The sequence below is a fragment of the Vulpes vulpes genome, chromosome 7, assembly GCF_048418805.1.
Source record: "Vulpes vulpes isolate BD-2025 chromosome 7, VulVul3, whole genome shotgun sequence".
Lineage (NCBI taxonomy): Eukaryota > Metazoa > Chordata > Mammalia > Carnivora > Canidae > Vulpes > Vulpes vulpes.
In genome coordinates, this window is record NC_132786.1 from 72,748,130 (window position 1) to 72,770,069 (window position 21,940).

General features: G+C 47.8%; 1 protein-coding gene across 2 annotated transcripts; it reads right to left on the reverse strand.

Moving 5' to 3' along the window:
• Positions 1 to 1,641: 1,641 nt before the first annotated feature.
• On the reverse strand, positions 1,642 to 21,043 carry TSPAN33 (tetraspanin 33). Of its 2 annotated transcripts, none has more exons than XM_026010800.2 (8): positions 20,682 to 21,043; positions 7,768 to 7,825; positions 6,961 to 7,088; positions 6,551 to 6,625; positions 5,192 to 5,287; positions 3,521 to 3,649; positions 2,945 to 3,106; positions 1,642 to 2,734 (listed from the first exon to the last, which is right to left on the reverse strand). In XM_026010800.2, exons 1-8 carry the CDS (start codon positions 20,781 to 20,783, stop codon positions 2,633 to 2,635), a joined length of 852 nt encoding a protein of 283 aa, XP_025866585.1. In that variant the 5' UTR covers positions 20,784 to 21,043; the 3' UTR covers positions 1,642 to 2,632. The 2 variants fall into 2 exon arrangements, with proteins under 2 accessions (XP_025866585.1, XP_025866586.1); XM_026010801.2 differs by having other exon boundaries at positions 6,961 to 7,085; positions 20,682 to 21,007.
• Positions 21,044 to 21,940: the final 897 nt, after the last annotated feature.

Here is a 21,940-nt window from a genome sequence, read left to right on the forward strand (position 1 = left end):
CAGCCTGATTTCCGACACCCCAAGAATTTTCTTCCATTCACCCACCTTTGAAGCCTAGATTTGATAGGTGTTCTAAGATCCTAGTGTTAATCCTACCATATGTTAGAGACTAGAGTCATTAGAAACAGAAATCCAGGGAGTAAATGAAAATGAAACATGAAATAACAATGAGAAACCATTTTAAAAATTGGGGTATTTTCTCTCCCAGCATCAAGCCAAGGAGAAGGAATGCTAAAGAGAAACTGAGAACCAGAGACAATGAGAAATGAATCTAGCTAGGAACGATGAACTGCAATATAAGCTTCTGAACTTTTGCTAAAGACCCTTTAAGGCCTGAGACTTGGGCAGAGATTCCTGACCCTTTTGTCCCAAGTCCAGAGCGCTAGATGCTGAAAGACCTAAGTAAAAGGGTAGTTTGGAGTTGAAGCAGTCTGGATTTGGATCCTGGTTCTGCGGACCACCGCTCCTGTTCTCATTACAAGAGGCCCCAAAGAAGCCCCTTGCCAGGTGAGCTCCTTAACGCCGGTGAACCGGGAAAGTGCGTCACCCCAACTCCTAACCCAAACCACTGTTCGCGTCACCAATAAAAGAAACAGTATAAAATGTGTCCTCGACACAGAGAAAGCGCGCTTTTTGACCCTTCTCGCAGAATAAAAGGCCCTGACTTTTAATTTTTCATTTGTGACGATTTTCTCTTTCCGTTGTGTTACTAGCTGGAGCTAAACATTGGCTGGGGCCCCAGGCGGCTGCTGGAAAGGCGCCCTCCCGGGAGCAGAGGCTCGTTCCGAAGAAGTGGGGGCGGGGAGACAACCCGCGACCCGGGCCCTCCTGCGCCGGGAGGGATTCCTTCGAGCCTTTCTCTCCCGCCAGGCCGAAGCTCGTAGCCTGCGGGCCCCGGCAGCCGAGCGCGGCGAGGAGACTCCGGGGAACGCTCACAGCGGGGCGCGGCCCGCCGACCGGACCGGCCGCCGGCGACCGAGCTCGCAGCTCCTCCCGGCGGGGGGCGGAGGCGCCAGCTCCGGCCGCCGCGGAGGCGGGGACCACCCACCGCGCCGCGCGGCCCCGCCCCCGCCGCGCCCGCCCGCCCCGGCCTCCAGGCTCGACGCCCGCGCACGCTTCTCGGGGCGTGACGGAGCCCCGCGCCGCGCTGGAAACTTTTTCTGAGTACTCCCCAAGTACTGCGGGCGGCGGTACGGGCTCCTTCGGGTAAACAGGAGGAGGGGGCTGGGGGCCCCAGTGGGGCGTGAGGAGATGGCCTTCCTCCTCCTCCCCGCCCGGGGGAGTGTGCTAGACTCTGACTTCCAGCTGCATCCTCACCTACCCCCACTCTAAAAGTTTTGGGGCGGCCAATTTTAATTCAGTTTAGTTTGGGGGGAAAATTAACGTCAGGTTTTGGGATAAAATTACGCCGTTCCCAGATCGGAACTAGGAACCTTTGGCCCTAATTGAGACCAGAGGGGGCGGGGTTGTGCGAGGGGAGTAGCGCATCTGGTTGAGGGAAACAGGGGCGAGGGACGGGGCCCGGGAGGTACTGTGGTGTTTAGGGGAGTCTCCAATCCCCACCTGGAGGGAGGTCCCACCCGCTGCGCCTTTCTACCCCTCCCGTTCGAGTTGCCAGAATGGAAAATTCGTGGAGTCCAATTTAGCGCAGGTCAACAAACTTTTATTGCCACTTCTGGCTCCCTGGCCCCAGCAAGATCCCTGTTTCTTATACTGTAGAAATACTGAGCTCTGGTGCGGCGTGATGGGGGCGGGGGCGCTAACCTTGCCTCCACAGTACACTGCCAAGGCTAAAGAAACCCCCCTTGCTGGAGAGGGAGGGCCAGAGGGGAGGAATTCACGGGCACAAGTGGCTCAGTCCGACCTCTGCTAGCTGCAGAGTATAAAGACCATGGTTTCAAATCTTTTAAAAAAGGGGTGGAGTGGGGGAGAGGGATGAATTTGGCAGCTCTTGTACCCTTGCCCTTGCTGCCATGTTTCCATGGAAATGAGGGAGGGGCAGGATGTAGCTCACTTTGACTACCTGGGAGGATGGCAGGGCAGCATTTAGTAAACACATCGCTTTCCACTCCTACCCAACACATACAACTGTCCCCAGTCGACCCCAAGCTCACTGCCTGTTCCATTCCCTTCCCTTCTGGAGCTGGTAGCATACCAACTGGACTCCAGGTAGGACTATTAGTGTCCACTCTCCAGCCAGGTCTTGCTGGCAACAGATGGAATCAGAGGATGTCCAGCAGGCTCACTAGCAGCCCAGGGAGAATGCCGGGTGTAGCGCCTCGGTGAAAAGCAGCACCTAGTACCCCCAAGACTCTCTGCAACTACTTACTGTTCCCCAAACATCTCTGCCCAGAAACATTTTTTTTTTAAACCCATAAAGCCAAATGTATAAGGTTAAAAATAACTCTAACAATGCTGACGGGCTAGGATGAGGAGAGGAGGAGGTGTGCCCTTCCTAGGCTGGAGCCAGCTGTGCACCCTGCCTTCTGCCCAGCTGGAGTTGGCTTCTTTCCACTGGGCTGTCTCTGGGGGACTGGAATCCAGATCTCCATTTGGTGCTGAGAGCTATACCCATTGCTTTTGGTAGATGAGGCTCGCCTGTTGCCATAGTGAGGAGGTGCAGGATGGAATCTTAGTACCATGGGTCAGCTCGGTGCTGCTGGTTGTACAGCTGTAGCTTGATCTGATCTTTGATTTGATTCACGAGGATCTGGGACAGCAGGATTCCTACCAGCTGGGAGAGGCGAGATGGATTGAGCTCTCAGCAAGGAGGGATGTCTTTGTTTTCCCTGACTCAACCTTCCCAGTATGGTCAGCATCATCCCATCCCCTGCTTCTTTGCAATGTCAGTGCCTGATACCCTAGCTGATCCCCAGGTGCCCTCCCCAAAACAAAGGAGTCTTTGCAGAATTGTAGGACCCACAAGTCTTACAGGGTAAGTTACCTGGGGAATGGCCAGGCCCAGTGCTATACCACCAAGAAAGAAGAGGTTGCTGTGTATCCAGTTGACCAATTTGTCAATACAGCCATTGGTATAGATGACTTTACTAGCTTCCAAGTAGTCAAGGGCCTGCATACCTTGGCCACACATGGTGTTGATCACTGCCTGGGGAAAGAGTTGAAAAGCCAAATGGAACTCCCATTCCCAAACTTTTTATTTTGGGCCCTAGCTGATGGGCTTCCCACCCTTTCTAAACTCCTAAATTGTTAGGGAATATAAGTGGAGGATCCTAACTTGGAAGTTGCTAAGTGCAAGCTTCCTTTCCTCTGGGAGATCTGAGCTCAGTTATTACTTTAGAGACTTACACCTTCTGAATCCCCACGTGAACTGCAGGAGTAAAAAGTTAACAGAGACATGAGATTGGGGTGGAGAAAAATTTCTGACAGCTGTCCTACAAAATTGGCTGGTTAAACTAGGAAATGGGGATTCCCCACTGTGGGTACCCCCACTGTGGGTATCCTAATCGGGAAGTAACTGAGATTGCTGCCCAGGAGGAAATGAGATGGGACACAGGCTCACCTGATTTGGGGTAGGCAAGCAACAGGAATAAGGCACAGAGCAGCGCTCACGGCTGGGATTGTCTTCTGAACAGTTGAAGTACATGTTCAGGGACCAGTCCTTATAGGAAATCCCTCCACAGCAGCTGAACTGCAACAAAGCCCACCATAGAGGTTAAGGATCACCCACTCCTCACACTGAGGTGACCAGGGGAATTCTTAAAGCAGCCAAAAGTCTGTGGCCAGCTTCCATTTATAAATTCAGGTTGTTTTTAATCACAACCTTACACCTTGAGCTCATGTTTCTCAGTGGCCGTTACCTTTATATATCTTGTTATAATGACCATAGTTGTATATATATTTTGTTTTTCACATTCAACATGAGCTTCTTGAGAGCAGTTTCTTCATAGTATAGAGGCTGCAAAATGAGGTGTTCACAAACAGTAGCTGAAATAATTAAAGGATCAGCCTTGAAAATATTTGTCTTAATACAGAGAAAATAGAAGAGATTCTTTAATATTATGGGCCCATAGTTACTCCATGAAAGCAGGTAGGATCCAAGTAAGTTGCACCAAGGGAAGGGGAACTCGGTACTGGTCTCAAAAGCACTTTTATTTAAAATTCAACTTTTGATTCGTAGCAGCATGATTCACAACAGCTAAAAGGTGGAAGTTACTGAAGTATGCGTCAAAAGATGAATGAATTAACAAAATGTGTTATATACATACAATGGAATGTTAGCCTTAAAAAAGAAGGAAACTTTGACATACCCTATAACATGGATGAAATCTGAAGACATGCAAAGTGAAATAAGCCACAGAAGGACAAATACTGTATGATTCCACTTATATGAGGTCTCTCGAGTAGTCCAGTTCATAGACAGAAGGTAGACGGTAGTTGTCAGAGGTTGGGGCAGGGGGGAGTTGAGAGTTAGTGTTTAATGGGTAGAGTTTCTTTGGAGGAAGATGAAAAAGTTCTGGAGATGGATGGTGGTGATAGATGTAAACAACACGAATGTATTTAGTGCCACAGATTTGTATACTTAAAAAGGTTATGGTAAATTTTATGTTATGTGTATTCTAGCACAATTTTTAAAAATATAACTTTTGAATAGGTAATATTTAAATATTTAAAAGTCTGCCCGTTTTCTTATCCCCCTATAAGTAACCACTTAGTAATCCCTCTCTGGGAAACCACGTAGTTTCTATATGTCCTTGTAGATTCCTTTTGCAAATATGAATACATATTCTTTCCTTCTTTGTTTACACCTATGGTAGATTACTATAGATACTACTGTTCTGTCCTCTTTTTTCTTTTTAAAAATTTTATTTTTATTTATTCATGAGAGACACATAGAGAGAGAGAAAGGCAGAGACACAGGCAGAGGGAGAAGCAGGTTCCATGCAGGGAAACTGACGTGGGACTTGATCCTGGGTCTCCAGGATCAGGCCCTGGGCTGAAGGCGGCACTAAACCACTGAGCCACCAGGCTGTCCCTGTTCTGTTCTCTTAAAAGTACTTTTAAAGCACTCTGCTATGTATGGTTTCTTGCCAAAACTTCTTCCAAAGTCCATTACCTGGCAGGTAATGAAGAAGCCTTAGGCCTGAAGGGTGAGGTATCTCTTGGGATGGCATTAACTTTTGCCTACAGCCTCTCAGACCACAGCTGACCTCCCCCCACTCCTAGGCCATACCTTTTTCTGGCCAAAATCAATGAGGTTCTGTAGATCCAAGTCATCTCGGTAGTGCACAATGGCATTATTGATGATCTCACTCACTTTCCCTCGTGCCTGCCAGAGACATGAGTACAGAATCAGAACACAGGACTAATTCCTAACCTGCTCCTCCATTCAGTAATAACAGTAGACAATGGGCAGCCTTCTTAATTTAAGTCGGTCTTGAAATCAGAACTAGGTCCTAGGTTGATGGCTTATTCTGAAGCTCATCTATCCCTGGGCCCTCAGGTACCAGTAGGCAAGAGAAACACAGGGCCTGCTGTTGCCTCTTCTCAGAGCCATATTTTGAGATAACAAATCCAAGATTTTTTTTACCTCTGAACACTATTACCATAAAATACTTATTGATGGAAAGCAGAGAATCTAATACATGCATAGTTTAGTAGAAAAGTGCTTACAAAGCTGAGACACTCCCTCTAGTGGACATAATGGAACTGCATCTCTTTACAGCCCAAACAGATCATTTTAGTATTTTACTAAACCAGGACTAGGACATTCTGAATGAACTCAGTGGCTCCCCATTTCCTAGTTTCCATCATGCTTTTTTCCCTTCTTGCTCTGCTACTTTTATCTTTTTTTTTTTTTTAGTAATTTTTAAAAAAGATTTTATTTATTTATTCATGAGAAACACAGAGAGAGAGAGAGAGAGGCAGAGACACAGGCAGAGGGAGAAGCAGGCTCCATGCAAGGAGCCTGATGTGGAACTTGATCCCAGGTCCCCAGGATCACACCCCTGGTCGCAGGCGGCGCTAAACTGCTGCGCCACCAGGGCTGCCCCTGCTACTTTTCTCAAAGTTTCTTATCTATAGCCCAATATGACCTCTGGCAATCATTTGCCCTTTGAGAAAGGAAGTCTGGTTTTTAACCAAAAGGACCGTCACTAAAAAGCAGATCACTTCCAGATATGGTGAGCACTGCTCAAAATCTCATTTACTTTCCCCCTTCCCTCCTTCTGTTTATCACAATAAGCAATCTTTAGAATAAATAAAAGTTTCTTCATATTGTCTGTGGTCTACTTGATAATTGTGTTTTACCCAATAATTTGCCATTCAAGTTTGCAGATTATTTTAACTTTGTGTTCATAGAATTTACTTTCCTATTGGCCTCTCAGAGGAAAACAGCTCACAATCTGGAAATTCTCTTTAACTATGGTGACTTTAAAGGCCATTCGTTCATCCCTAAGGAGAATTTTTCAAAGGTTGGTGCTTCTCAGGGGAAGGAGCACTATGGTTAATTAATCGGGCTAAGCACAGGCAGTAACATTCTCTTCCTCCCTCTGGTTCACACCTGAGGAGGGCCCCTGGCTCCCAACGCTACCTTGTCGGAGAAGACGAAGCCCAGGACCCCTGCAGCCAGCTGTAGCAGGAACACGATGGTGAGGCAGAGCGAGAACTGTGGATAGCAGGTAAGAAAATGAGACAGTGATTACTGGGCTGGGCTGTAGCCCCTCCCAGAGCCATGGGGGGGGGGTACTGGGTACTGGGGGGCTATGGGGTACTTCTCCCAGATGCCCCACCCATGATAAAGGCCTCTGCCTCTGCCATGCTATCTTGAGGGTGGCCACCCTGTGCTGAGTCATCTGGGTCAAGCTCTACAGTGGGAAGCAGACAGCACAAGCTTTGAAGGAAGGGTGGGACAGAGGAAACTGAAAGGTTGTAAGAAAGGCATCAGGAGCCTGGGAGGCATATGGAGGAGGCCAGGGTCTTTCTGGGGCCCCGACCACTCACCGTCTGTAGGAGGCAGATGTTCTCACGAAGGGATCCAATACAGCCGCAGAAGGTGAGCAGGAACATGAGAATGCCCACCACAATCAGCAGGATGGCAGGGTCCACTGCCACGCAGGCCAGGGCTGCTTCTGGGGGAGGGGCTGCCTCTCAGTCTGAGCCTGGGGCTGACTGAGAGTGAAACCCAGGGACGAGGTGGGGGGTGCCCCTCAAACCTGTTCTCTGCTGGGGGAATCTCTGGTATGGTTGGATGGTGGTTATGGGGAGGCAGTACTCCCCTCCCGTGGGGAGAATAAAAAGGGCCCAGATGGGTTTGTGACAGTTAATTTGAGGAACTAACAAAGTAAGAGTCTTTATTCCTAAGCTTAAGAGAGGAGGAACCACTTTCGCTCCAGAAAAGAATTAGAATGGCATTAGGCTCCCAGTTTTGCAGATTCCGTTTCCTGGAGACTCTGTGCAGTAGAACAGGAATGGAGGTTGAGTTACTTCAGGACAGGGTGAGGAGGCGCGGCTGAGGCCTCTGATTACTCTCTGTTCCCAGAGGCCTACCCCTCTTTCCTAGACATTTCCTAAGCCTACAATGCAGGCAGATCTTGGAAGATTCATGGGAGCTAAGGGAAATCCTGGTGAACTGGCATAGGTGGCCTGATGCCTTGGAGTAGGGTGCTGTGATCGGGCTAGAAGGCAGCTGTCCTCTTTAGCCCCATTGCTTACATGGGAAAGCATAGTAGAGGGTCAGGGCTGAAGGAGGCAGAGGAGGAAGGTGCTTGGCAAGAGTCCTGGGGGGACAGAGGAGGATCTATAGCTCACCTGCATGCTTCATCAGCCGAGCGTAGACTCCCACAGCCACCATCACCATGGAAATCACCTGTGGACACAGGGAATGAGGCAGACTCTGAGATTTAAGAAACCAGAGAGCCTCCTTTTAGTTACCTTAAGGAAGAGCAGGAGGAAGATGACTTTCCCAGGACCCAGAGATGAGCATCTCTGTTCTCCCAAGAGATAACAGTTGATAGCATCTGTCTGCTTTGCTTCCAAGAAAAGTTTCCAAGAAAAGCTTTTACCAAGATGATCTCATTTGATCCCTATGATACAGTTTTCTCGTGGGGCAGCTATTTCCCCCATTTTACAGATGAGGAAATTAAGGCAACGCAAGGTTACTAACAATGGTTAAGAATGTGGGCTTTGGAACCAGTCAAACCTGGGCTTCTGCTAGACAAATCTCTGAGCCTCAGAGATTTTATCTGTGCCTTTTGGATCTGAAGATGGGAATTTAACACAACTACATCTAATAACACTACTGTGAAATTAGATAAGATAATGTATGGAAAGCATTTAACACAATGCCAGACAATAAATATTATCTATCATTATTATTATTTTTTTTATTATCTATCATTATTAATAGTTAACCTGTCCAGGGTCACAAGTTTTGAATTTGAATCCAATTACATCAAAGGGCAGGGTTGGTTCTTTTTTTTTTTTTTTTTTAAGATTTTTTTTTTATTCATTTGAGAGAGAGAGTGCATGAACACACAGAGGGGAGTGGGGCAGACGGAGAGGGAGAAGCAGACTCCCCACTGAGCAGGGAGCCTAACATGGGGCTTGGGGCTCGATCCAGGACCCTGGGATCATGACCTGAGCCTAAACCAGATGCCCAACCCACTGAGCCACACAGGTGTCCCCAAAGGGCAGGTTTTAAAGCTGAAGCAGGCCTGAGTAGATGCATCCTCCTGGGTCTCTAACTCTTTTGGGGATCAAAATGGCGTCAAATGCAAGAATGCACATGCCTATCAATGTGAAAGAATGCATGCATGAATGCATGTGTGTAAAATACCAAACTGCCTTGGCAAAGGAGCCTTTATCTTTATAAACCTGGATTCCAGTGTGGTGCAAAAGGTTTAGATACTTCAAACTTCCTGGCTTCTCCCTGAGAGAATAAACCCATCAGAGACTACCAGCAATCCCCAAAGGGGCCTTTTCTGCACCCCCACCTCCACCCCAGGCCTCCAGGAGTGCAGGGCAGCCCAGTGTGCACATCTCTTGGCTATTCTTTCTTTGTGCCCAGTCCCCAGGCTGGTGCTAAGCAGCCGCTGGTTGTCACCATGGCAATAGCTGAGGCCAAGCTCTAGCTGGAGGGAGTTCTCAGCAGCAGGGACTTGACCAACTCAGTGCGGAAGAAGATGGCTGGCTAGACTCCACTGATCTACAAGACAGAGACTAGCTGGAAAGAGCCATCTTGGGGCTTTGGTGGGAGAAGGGACTAGGGCCCCTGAAGAAGTAATAGGGTCAGAGCAATCCCTCGGCAGAAAGACATTTTTCCTTAGTGGCCTCTGCCTTCTGGTGCATTTAGCAGTAAATGGAAACCCTTATCTAAAAGCATATCTTTCAGGACTCTTCTCTGGCTATGTACACAGCTTTGCCCCCCAATCATTTGACACTGCCTCTGACTCAGAGCCAGATGTGTTATCTGCTGGCCCTTATGTTCTTTGTCCAGGAGAGAGGGAGCTGCTTGAAGAGCTGTTGAGAGGGGCTGGAGGTGCCAGCTGGCTTGCTGTCTCCCCGGCACAACTAGGTTGAGGGAGCAAGGGGGAGTGGGTGGGAGGCAAGGAAACCATACAACAGAGATCCCCGTCATCCCCAAGGCCTGTAGACTCAGCCCTTTGCCAGAGTGACTGAGCACCTTGGCCTCCCCTTTAAAACTCCTCACAGCCAATTAATGGTTCTGAGTATCCTTTTACTGATGCATTTATTTTTAAACTTTTTAAAAATATTTATTTATTTATTTATTCATGAGAGACACACAGAGAGAGGCAGAGACATAGGCAGAGGGAAAAGGAAGCTCCCTGCAGGAGCCCAATGTCGGACTCAATCCCGGAACTCCGGGATCACACCCTAAGCCGAAGGCAGACGCTCAACCACTGAGCCATCCAGGCATCCCTTACTGATATATCTAAAGACATATATCTGTTCCTTATTTCTGTTGTTCCCAGGCTCCTCACTGTTTTTGCACATGTTAAATTTTCACTAGGATGTATAACTTCCCACAGAGATGGTTTCTGATTAAATCCTAACACAACTAAAACAAGAAAGAGAAAGTAAAGAGATGCCACATATTACGGTAACTTAATTCCATGTATGGGCCCGTATTACAGCAGTTGCTGTGTCCTTATCTGTGATAGGTAGAACAGTGTCCCCTCAAAGATGTCCTGTCCTAACTCCTGGAACCTGTGAATATGTCACCTTCCATAGCCACAGGGGCTTGGCAAATGTGATTAAGGATCTTGTGATAGGGAGATTATCCTGGCGGGCCTTAGAAGAGGGAGGCAAGAAGGTCAGTCAGAGAAGGAGATAGGTACAACAACGACAACGGAAGCACAGGTTGGAGTGGCGTAGTGCCATGAGCCAAGGAAGATGGGCAGCCTCTAAAAGCTGAAGAAGGCAGAAATAGATGCTCCTCTAGAGCCTCCAGAAGGGACCATCCCTGCTGATACCTTGATTTTACCCAGTGAGACCCATTTTGGAATTCTGACCCCCAGAACCTAAGACAATTAATCTGTGTTGTATTAAGCTATGGATTGTGTGGTAATTGATTACAGCTACAATAGAAAACTGACACACTGTCCAGATTCAATTCATCAGCTGCTATGCACAAGGTACTCTGAGGACTGCAAAGATGAGTGAGATGCGGTCCCTGCCCTTGAGGAGACCTGTAGGTTATATGGGAGAGGACAAGAACATCTATAGCCCATACTTCCCAAACTTGGGGATCATTAGAATGGGAGGGAAGGCAGGGAGAGAACTTAAAACTGTGAATGCCTAGGCGGCACCCCAAACCATGTATTTCAAAATCTCGGATGTTAGAACCCAAGCAAAAGTATTTCTGAATGCTTTCCTGGTGATTCCAATGTGTAGCCAAGTTTGAGAACCACAAGCCTAATTGCATACTCAGCCAGGGATGTAGAGCAGCAGGTACAGGTTACATTAAAATCGAGATTAAGACTTTAGTATTATCATAAATTTTTAACGTGGTCATTAATGACACTGGTTACCTGGAGCTTACTAGTGAACTCTAAAATTCAGAATTTCTATCACTGATCTGTTTCTTCATCCTGGATTCACAGCTTGCCCTTTTACACTCCTATTCCTGCCCACATCTCCCACCCTGAATTCCTCAAAGCTCCTGCTGTCCCAAAGTTAATGCTGCTGCCGTTAATAGCACAGCATTTCAGAGCTGACTAGAACCTTAGAAATGAGCTCAGCCACTCACCTCTTTTTATAGATGAGGCCCAAAGAGAACAGTGATACTTTACCAAGTGTACATGGGTGCAGAGGAAACATCTGGATGAAACCCAGTTTCCAGTCTCAGTCTGGAACTCTTTTTCCTATACCAGGCTTTGGCACAAAATCCTTATAGCACCCCGCAATATTGCCAATGACCTCCTTGACCTCCTTTCATGATGAGGATGGAGATAAAGACGCTTCTTAGAATGGCTTTTCATATTCTGGCTAGAATGAAGCCTCACTGGAAATTTTTAAAAGCTAGACACAGTTTTTAAAATAGCTGAGTCTAGTGAAAGGCATGTTCCTGAAGAGCTGTCAATCAAATTATATAAAATAACTTGCACGCACCAATACCTTTATCCTTATAGGAGGTGAGTAATCACCTTATAATGAAAATAGCGATCCCCTGGGCTCCTTGGGAAAATGGTTGAATCCACGACTGGAGCAGGAGATACGCAAGATAAAAGCCTGGAGTATCTCATGGAGCCAGAAAGTAAGGAAATGCTCAAAAACACCCTCCCCCCCACTGATATGGGTATGCCAAAGAGACATCAAAATAAGAAAGTATGAAACTATTACCCCAAACATAAAATAAATATCCATGAGTCCATACTGATAAAAAGGACTTAAATTTTTAAAAGGGAGGGCACCTGGGTGGCTTGATGGTTGAGCATCTGCCTTTGGCTCAGGTTGTGATCCTGGGGTCCTGGGATCGAGTCCTGCATTGGGCTCCCTGCAGGGAACCTGCTTCTCCCTCTATGCCTCCGCTTCTCTTTCTGTGTCTCTCATGAATAAATAAATAAAATCTTAAAAAAAAAAAAACAGGACTTGAATAGATAAATGAGGGAGAAAAGACAAATCTCTGATGCACAAGAATTCCAAATAATTTGTATATACATGCTGTACTCTCAAGGAGGGGGAAGCACAACTTCCTACTTCCATGTGGGCTGCCCATAGTGACGTCTTTCCAAAGGACACAGTCTGGAAGAGGGGGACACAGGCTAACTTTACAGTGGAGAAACCTGGCAAACACAACCTCAGCCAGGTGAGTCAGGTCAGCACCAACAGGAGTATATCATAGGCATATGATATGATGTGGTGAAAATAATACTTCACCACTTCTTTCTCCTGAAAACACATAGCCCTGATATAACCATGAAAAAACCATTAGACAAGTTCCAGTACAAGGACATTCTACAAAATAACTGACCAGTACTCCTCAAAACTGTTAAAGTCATCAAAACTGAGGAAATTCTTTTTCTTTCTTTCTTTTCTTTTCTTTTCTTTTCTTTTCTTTTCTTTTCTTTTCTTTTCTTTCTTTTCTTTCCCTTTTTTTTAGAGGGGGTAGGCGCAGAGAGACCATCTCAAGCAAGCTCCTCATACAGCCTGAGCCCAATGAGGGGTTCCATCCTGGGAACCCAGAGATCATGACCTCAGCTGAAATCAAGAGTCAGATGCTTAACTGACTGAGCCACCCAGGTGCCCCCCAAACCAAGGAAATTCTAAGTAACTGCCACAGCCAACAAAAACCTAAGGAGACATGACAACTAAATGAAATTTGGTATCCTGGATGCATGCTGGAACCCAGAAAGGGTGTTTAGTGAAAACTGAGGAGATCTGAATAAAATATGGACCTCAGTGATAATGATAATACCATTAATTGTCACAAATGTATACTTGTGTCACGAATGTCATGCTCATGTCAGATATTAAGAGGAACTGTATGTGGGGTATATGGGAACTCTGAACTATCTTCTCAATCTTTCTGTAAAACTAAAACTGTTCTAAAAAATATAACCTATTAAAGAACAGCCACTCCCAATTTGTTAAGTTTTAGTTGGTTAGTAAATCCACATTCTTTTAATATCAGTTTTTCCTAAACTGGGATTCACTTGTATGCAATTTCACAAACTTTAATCAGGGGGGTTTGCCTCTATACCAAAGTATAAGGCAATGGATCTTAAAACTGTTCAGATATCAGAGCACCAGGAAGCCACAATGCTCTTAGTATAACCTATACAATTTTGACATATTAAATTATTTTCTTGGGATGCCTGGGTGGCTCAGTGGTTGAGTGTCTGCCTTTGGCTCAGGGTGTGATCCCGGGTCCGGGGAGCAGTCACACATCAGGCTCCCTGCATGGAGCCTGCTTCTCCCTCTGCCTGTGTCTCTGCCTCTCTCTCTGTGTGTGTCTCTCAGGAATAAATAAATAAAATCTTTAAAAAAATTTCTTAAACTTTAATATGCAATTGCTGCTATCTAATTTATAGTCCCTATTTACCTTTTCCCAGTTCTCCCAATAGTGTTTTTTTAAACTCTTTTTTTTTTTTCTCTTTTTTTTCTGATCCAGGATCATGCATTTAGTGATCTTGAGTGATCAAGTCTCCTTTGGCCTGGAAGAGTTTTGCAGATTTTTTCTTTTCTTTGTTTTTGGTCTTTCAAGACACTAACTTTTTAAATTAAAAAAAAAAAAAAATGTTTAGGGCAGCCCCAGTGGCTTAGTGGTTTAGCGCCACCTTTGGCCGGGGGTGTGATCCTGGAGACCCAGGATCGAGTCCCGCGTCGGGCTCCCTGCATGGAGCCTGCTTCTCCCTCTGCCTGTGTCTCTGCCTCTCTCTCTCTCTCTGTGTCTCTCAGGAGTAAATAAATAAATACAATCTTTAAAACAAAAAGATTTTATTTATTTATTTGACAGAGATAGAGAGATAGAGCACAAGCAGGGCGAGCGGGAGAAGCAGTCTCAGTCTTCTGCTGAGACTGAAGACAGAAATATTACACAGGTAATGTTGTGTCCTGTGAGGAAGCACAACATATTAATTTCTATCATAGAAATAAAGAACAATATACTGAGCAATGACAAAGCTGTTAAACATATGTTTCTACATCTCATAAAACAATAATACAGGCACTACTCTAAATAGTTTCCTAGTTTTCCATAATATTTGGTTGCTCCTTATTCTCTTCACTTTGCCTTCTGCTAACACTTGCAGAGATATTAGCAGCCACAAATACTAAAGTTCATGGGAGAAAATAGAAAATGCAGAAAATTCTCTGCATTATTTGAGGTCTTTTCTTACAAATTACAGAAAGACAGCCATGATTTGATGTTTGTGAGAAAAACCCTTATTCTAGCCCCTGGGACACTCATTGCTTTACAGCCATTATAATGCACTAAGGGAGGAAAGGTTATAGGGCTCCAAGATGAAACTCTGAACAAGAGTTCTTCTGGCTGTAGTTCCCAAATGCCAATAATTACAAGGCAAATTAGCTCTTGGAGTCCACTTGGACTGTACCTTAAGACCAAGGTAGTGCGACAAGCCCTGACAAGTAGACCTGGGGAAGGCCCTCAGAGACAACAGTGGGATCTCTGTTTCTATGATAGATGTGAAATGTCTCTGTGGACTATAAAATATATAAAGACATCATTAATTATCACCTCTCTCAGGCTAACAGTAGAAAAGTGAGCAAATGAGATTTGAGGCTGAAGGAAGTCAGGCCCAAGGTTAGCCAGCCCTCACCTAGACTCAGTCCTTAGCTACTTGCCACTTGTCAGAAGGAGCACTCCTCCTAGCTTTCCAAGCCCATCCCTAACAGGTGACCTCTAGGACATATTTCTAGCAATGGTAATAGCTACCCTTGTTGAGTACTAAGGGTCAGGCACTGGGCTAGACACTTTATACCCATGTTTTCATTGCATTCTGACCACAGTCCCAAGAGGGTTTTAGTATTTCCATTTTACTGAACTGATGTTGGGAGAAGTCAAGTAACTTTCCCCAGCTCACTCAGACAGTGAGCAGCTAAATGGGACAGGAACCTAAGTTTTCATGTCTCCGGAGACTTGTGACGTGGGCCACATGGCTACCTTCCTCTCTCTGCCTCACAGCAATCCCAGGGCGTGTGCATTCACCTGGGACACCATGTGAGGTGGGAAGAAGCTGCCTGTAGTCCTCTTGGGGGAGTAGCTGGTAATCTCCAAACTGGGCAGGATTCAGGCTGGGTAGGGAGGTGGGGCGGGGTGGAGTAAGAGAGCACCAGGAGGTGGTGGTGCCAGAAGGGCCCAGAGGGAAGTCCCTGGAACATGACCCTGGAAGGGGAAGACATGGCATCACCATGCACGGCCCACCAGCCCCTGAGAGAAAGCCCTGGCCTTATCTGTCTCCATATTCTAAAGTCCAGTTTACATGAAGTGTGTGCATTTGTCTAAGTCCTCTCCTCTTCTTTGGAATCTATTCCCCTCTTCTTTTGAAGGTGGTGGGGGACAGCTGCGAATAGAATCATTCCCCATAATCCTGGGGAATCAAAACCTTGCCTCTGCCACAGGGACGTTGGATGGGAGGGTTCTGTACCTCTGGTTTCTCAGTCCTCTCTATCCTCATTTCTGGATAAGCCTGCTAGACCTAACACAGGGCCCCCTCTCTCACTGCCCAGGATCTGCATGTACTAGTTCTCACGTGGCCATCCCAGCACCATTGTTCCTGAGTTTCTTTTTTTTTTTTTTTTTGTTTGTTTTTTGTTTTTTTTTACTTATGATAGTCACAGAGAGAGAGAGAGAGAGAGGCAGAGACACAGGCAGAGGGAGTAGCAGGCTCCATGCACCGGGAGCCCGATGTGGGATTCGATCCCGGGTCTCCAGGATCGCGCCCTGGGCCAAAGGCAGGCGCCAAACCGCTGCGCCACCCAGGGATCCCTGTTCCTGAGTTTCTGAGGTAGCAACTATCTATGTGAAACTGGCTCTTGGCTTTCTCCCTCTGGACTGGATGGAATTGTCCTATTAAGGAAGGAAATCCAAAGAACTCTTCCCTTTCCATTGTCTGGAGCCAACCCTTTAGCTTCTTCTTAGGCCATGGCTTGTTTTGGTTTCCCAAGGTTATAAATGAGGGACAGAAGTCCACAAGGGATCATAGTAGCATAAACACTCAAACTATGGCCCTGGAGCTCCTAGCCTGACACAGAGTCTGCTATCAAGACTCTGAGAATTGCTACATGTTTTCTTTTATTCTTTTAAAGGCTTCTTGAAGTTTATGGTTTTCTATTCGGTACAAAGCAAAGAAAGCCGTTGAGGAGATAAGAAAGCATGTGAGTGACTTGACAGCATAAGATATGCTTCTTGTATTCATTTTTAGTGTGTGTCTTTTTTTTTTAATTAAAAGAATATGACTACTTCACTTATTACAGCCTACCTAGCCTACAGGGAAAGGAGGAGAGTGGGGGCAGGGGGGAACGGGCTCTGCCTCCTAATGTACTTAGGTGTGAATGTGTGTGTGTGTGTGTGTGTGTGTGTGTGTGTATGCTGGGGGTTATGTCAGGTTGTGGAAATGGCCCCTGCCACTCAGGAGCAGTTTTTTCCAGGCTTGATGCCTGGTCATTTCCTCATGGCTTCTAAGCCAGGTTACAACAGGTAGTGGTGCAGGTGGTCTGGGGCATTCGCTGTCCCCTGGGGACTCCAACCCTTACAGTGGTCCTGGAGGTGAGAGTGAATTTCTTAAAGAAGATAACTCACTTGAGGCCTGGATCAGTCTAGGAAAGACCCAGATGGGGATCCACGTGTGCTGCAGTGGAAGTGAAAAAATCTGGGTGCTGTAGATAGGTAATTATGCATGGCCCTGAGAGAGATGTTGGAAGGGGATGGCTCACCTGGCTTGAGGGAGGAGTGCTAAGCCACAGGATGCAGTGCAGAAGAGAACACGGTTGGATCCCCTCTCCTCCACTAAGAATGCTCAAGGGTGTTTGGTTATGCTGCATCTTGACAGTCTAGTCATCATAAGAGAGGGAGGAGTGGCATCATGCTTTCACCAGGTAGGGGCTGTTCCATCATTTGGCATTCGATAAACATTCAGTAAGTATCCACCCTGCCAAATTCAGCTGGGCACTGAGAAGCAAGAAGTGAATAAGGCAGTGTACCCTCAGGGGCCTGAAGTCTAGAGGAGGAGACATAAATAAACACGTAATTGCAGCACAGGTAAGGGATGTGACAATCAAGGTATATATAAGGTGCCATGGGAGCCGTGAGGCATGGCCACCAAGAAAGCCTGGGCTGAGTCACAGGGACTGGAGGTCTGAGTTCTGCTTGACTCTAAACCACCCCAACTGCTGCCCTGAGTGGAAAATGGGCCAGCAAGGAAGGAGATGGCTGCCATGGGCAGCACTGATAATGCTCCTGCCAGTGTATGCCCATGGCTGATAAAGCATGTACCATGGCACTCCCTTTCCCTCTGCATAGAGCTGTCAGACACAGGGAGGGGAGGACAGCAGGCTACTACTTGACTTAAGAATTGTAATACAACTTTTGGGATCTTGGAGCAACTACTCTGGGTCATGGGATCCCAATAATCAGTAATGATTCTGGGGAGAAAACCAGAACTCCTAGGCAAAAGAAGTGAGATTTGAAACATGAACAGGAGGAATGGGTCCTGCTCCTAAAGAAGCCAGCAGCCTTCTGAGTCAAACAAAATGACCCAAGGGCCCCAGGGCTGTTAGGACAGCAGCAGGGATAGCCAGTGCCACCACCACCACTGAGTGTGACCCTAGACAACACTGGCTATCTTCCCAATGTGTTCCAGCATAGATACAAACACTGCCCATACACAGCTCCCCCAGCAGCTGGCCAGAACATGCACTCTGCCTGGAGAAGGAGAGGGTCACCAGTGCCATCCATGGGTGCCTCCAGGGTAGAAGAGGGGAATTTGACTGGGATGGTGAAAGCCTGCTGAAAAGACAGTATAGGAACCAGTCCCTGAAGGGTGGTAGGAAGAAAGAGGATCCCTGAGCTGGGGAATCAGCTCCTCATCTCCAACTCTCCTTGTGTGGAATGTACCTCTGTGGCTCTGGCCGTGGGAGAAAAGTGACCCAAAAAGTCCTGGCCTCTGGGAAGGTCAATGTCCTTGGGACACCAGGACTCAGAGAGATGCATCCTTAGATCCAGCTCCAAGTCCTGAAGAAAGAAAACAGTCCCCAAAGTGATGCATTTATCTTTAAATAGCTCACAGAGGCAGAAAAATTTTCTCCTTTAGAGGAGAAAGATTAAGGACAGAGAGACAGATATATTGGCTTAGGGTCACACAGTAAGTTGATGCCAGAAAAGAACTAGGCCTCTTGTCCTTCATTGTGCTATTTCTAGAGTCTCTGACTTTTTATGAGTCCAAAGTAGGGCCAAAAAGGGGCTCTTTTCTAATTTGGGGTGGTGCCAGCTTGGTTAGCCAGGTCCTCCGACCTTGAATGAATCATTTTTACCAAGGTAAATGGGTCTATGGAACCAAACTCTCTCCCTGGCTGCAACCTACCCAAATCATTTGTCTGGTAAAAGAGGGGGATGGAGTAGGGTGGGGAAATCCTAGAAAATAACCGTGAACGCAAGTGTAACAGATGCACCCAGCTGTTGTTGCTGAGGAACATAGATAAGGGTGAAGTGCCAAAGGCTCCAAAGAAGAAGCAGAGTCTTGGCTGACAGAGAAACTCAAAATGAGGATCTGAGGTCCCTAGGATGCTAATGCTGGCTCTGAGGATGGCATGTCATCTGTCAGGATGGCATGTTACTGGCCTGGCACATTCAGTGAGCATGGAGGAGGGTTCACTGGGACTTGCCCCTAGGCAGGGAGTTTCCCTTAGGTCATCCCCCAGCCCCCACAGAGTGGTGGTGAGTTTTTCTTCTGTTCCTCCCTAACCTCCAGCTGAGGCAGAACCTAGACGGTGGGAAGTTGGATTAACTACTAACACCCCAGCTACAGTAGCAGTCATCTGGGCCACGGACTTTCCCGAGAGGCACTGTAGTTCAATAGAAAAACCACCAGATCCAACTCACTATCCAACCTTGGATAAAACGATTAACATCTTTGTGCTTTAGTTTTCTCGTGTATAAAATGTGGGTGCCAGACAAGATGTCTTCTAGATTTTTTTTTCCAGTTCTAAAACTGAGAATTTGTTAGGAATTCAAACTTCATTTTTCCCAGTACAATGGCTGAGCTCTTATCACCACCCTCTGGGATTTCTCTCATTTGTCCCAACAGGCTAGCACTTATGTACTTTGTGTCTGTTCTTCAAACCACAGCCCCTGTGAACCTTTCCAGCAACTGACTTAGATGCTTGGTCTGTTTCCTCTCTTAGGAAACATATTTTACACTCAAGCTTTCTCCCTCCTGCAAGTCTGAACTTCAGGTCTCAGGCTGAAATGAGCAGGGATAATGGGCACCTGCAGCAGCTGCTCTGGTGTGGCTAGAGCTGGACCAGAAGGGAGGATGGGAGAAGAACGTCTCTATGTCCTCAAACCCAGAGGAGCTCAAAGACTCTATAGGACATGAAACAGGGTTGACCTAGCATCTCATGATCTGGTCCAGCTGGATCCTCGGCTCCAGTAGAATGTTTCTGCCATCTCTGATCATACTGGCCTTAATTTTATGGAGGAGGGAACTAGAGCCTACAGAGGTGAAGTATTGCCCAGGTCAACAAGTGCAGGTTGGAGACGGGAATCCAGGTAGTACCCAGTCCAATATTTTTTTCCAGTTTTCCACCCTAATGATAAGATTCTGAAAGGACTGCTGGCCTTTTAGCCCAACACAGGGTCCAATTTAAAGAAGCTGAAGATGAAGACTTGCCAGGCTCCAGGGCATGCATGCAGTCTGGTCCTGAGAAAGGTGGGACAAAGTCTGGGTCAGTGCTGGGAAAGACATCCACATCTGGAGGCCACTGCTGCCCCTCCTCAGCTTTTGAGAGGAGGGAGGCATCAGAGGCCTCCAAAAGGAGAAGATGAAGTCCTTTAATCCATCCTCTCGGGATCCCTGGGTGGCGCAGGGGTTTGGCGCCTGCCTTTGGCCTAGGGCGCGATCCTGGAGACCTGGGATCGAATCCCACATCGGGCTCCCGGGGCATGGAGCCTGCTTCTCCCTCTGCCTGTGTCTCTGACTCTCTCTCTCTGTGACTATCATAAATAAATAAATAGAAAAAAAAATTAAAAAAAAAATCCATCCTCTCTGAGGTAAAGGGGAGGGCAGGTCTGGGTTTTCCCTCCTTCCTCTTTTTTCTTTGCTTTGGGGCCTCTCAGCCCCCAGGTCCGAAAGTCCTCCAATCATGAACGTACCAGTGGGTCTGCTTTGGGGCAGCAGTAAAACCCTCTACTCCTGAGCAAACCCATTTTTTTTTTTTTTTGCCTGTCTCATATCCTCATCCGATGCCCAGAAGATCCCCATATGTCTTGACCGAATCTCTTGCGTTACCCTACCCCGCCCCCCACCACCCAGCCTCCCCCTCCGGACGCGGCGCCAGCATGCTGTCCCTCCCCAGGAGAAATTACCCCAAAGTGTCATCAACCCAGAAAACTAAGCAGTGCGTTCACGACGCTCGCCTGGAACCTGGCATCCCGGGACGCCCCCTCCTCAGCCGGGGGCAGCCCACTGCACCCTCGAGGGGTGCCCTGCACCCCAGGTGCCCCCAAGACCCGCACGACTCACCCAGAAAAGCATGTTGAAGAAGAAGAGCAGGTATTTCACCAGCGGGCTGACGAAGGTGAACTCCTCCCCGTAGGCGGCCGGCGCCCCGGGTCTCCGGGCCATGGCCCCGCCGCCGTCCCCCCGGGGGCCTATCTCCCCGCGGCGGCCGGCCCACCTGCGCGCCCTGCGCCCGGGGGCATGAGCCGCCACCGCGGGAGCCCGGGAGGCGGGGGAGCTGCGCCGCGGAGGGAAGTGCCCGAGCCGTGCGTCCGGGAGCAGCGCGGGCAGGGGAACTGCGCCGCCGCCGGAGCCGCCGGGAGTCGCGGGAGCCGCGGCGGGCAGCGTGAGCGGCGGAGACTCCGCGGCGGCGGCAGGACCAGCCTGGCCCGCCCGGCTCCCAGGAAACCGGGCCCGCCCCCGGCCGCCCATTGGCGCGGCTGCCGAAGCCTGACTTCCCATTGGTCGGTCGCTGATGTCACTAAGCGTCCAGCCATCCCTCTCCTCCGAGGGGCGGGGGAGACACCTGTTCTGTGAGGGACAACTTGTTAAAGGGTCAGTGGTTCTGCCGCCTCCCCCGAAAGGGAAGCGTCCAGGCAGCAGCTGCTCCGGGGAAGAGGCATGAGCTGGAATGCGCGCCGCGTCACACACCCACGGCCTCCACCCGACTGCAGTACATATGCAAACGCACATACATTAAAATCAACAAGCACGGACGTCGTGTGATCAGCAATGCGCCGAAAGCCGTGGGAATCCGGGAGAAGGGAGATAATCCCCCCGGGGGGGGGGGCGACAATAAAATCAGGGAGCCAGAACCAGCCTACATGTAACAATTAGAAAATACTGCAGGGTAGCGGCAATCCTGTTTAGTAACTATATATTTTAAACGCTTATTTCAGAAGCTCTGTAACCCACTAGTGGAAATTTGGAAACATCCACCAACAATCCTGCCATCCCAATTCATTACTGTTTCAACACCCTTCCCTTCCTATTTCCTTAGAATCTAGGTCTATAGGTAGCCACTGTTTTTAACATGTTGATATGACACAAACAGGTTGAGGGCACTGTAGGTACTGGACACGGTGCTGGCTACCATAAGTAACACAAACATGAGCGCTATAGATTGAATGTTTGTGTCTCTCCCCCGTCCGTATGCCTAACGCCCCCCTCCCCCGTGATGGTATTAGGAGAAGAGGCCTTTGGGAGGTGCTTAGGTCATGAGAATGGAGCCCTCATGAATGGGATTAGTGTCCTCATAAAAGAGACCTCAGAGCGCTTCCTCA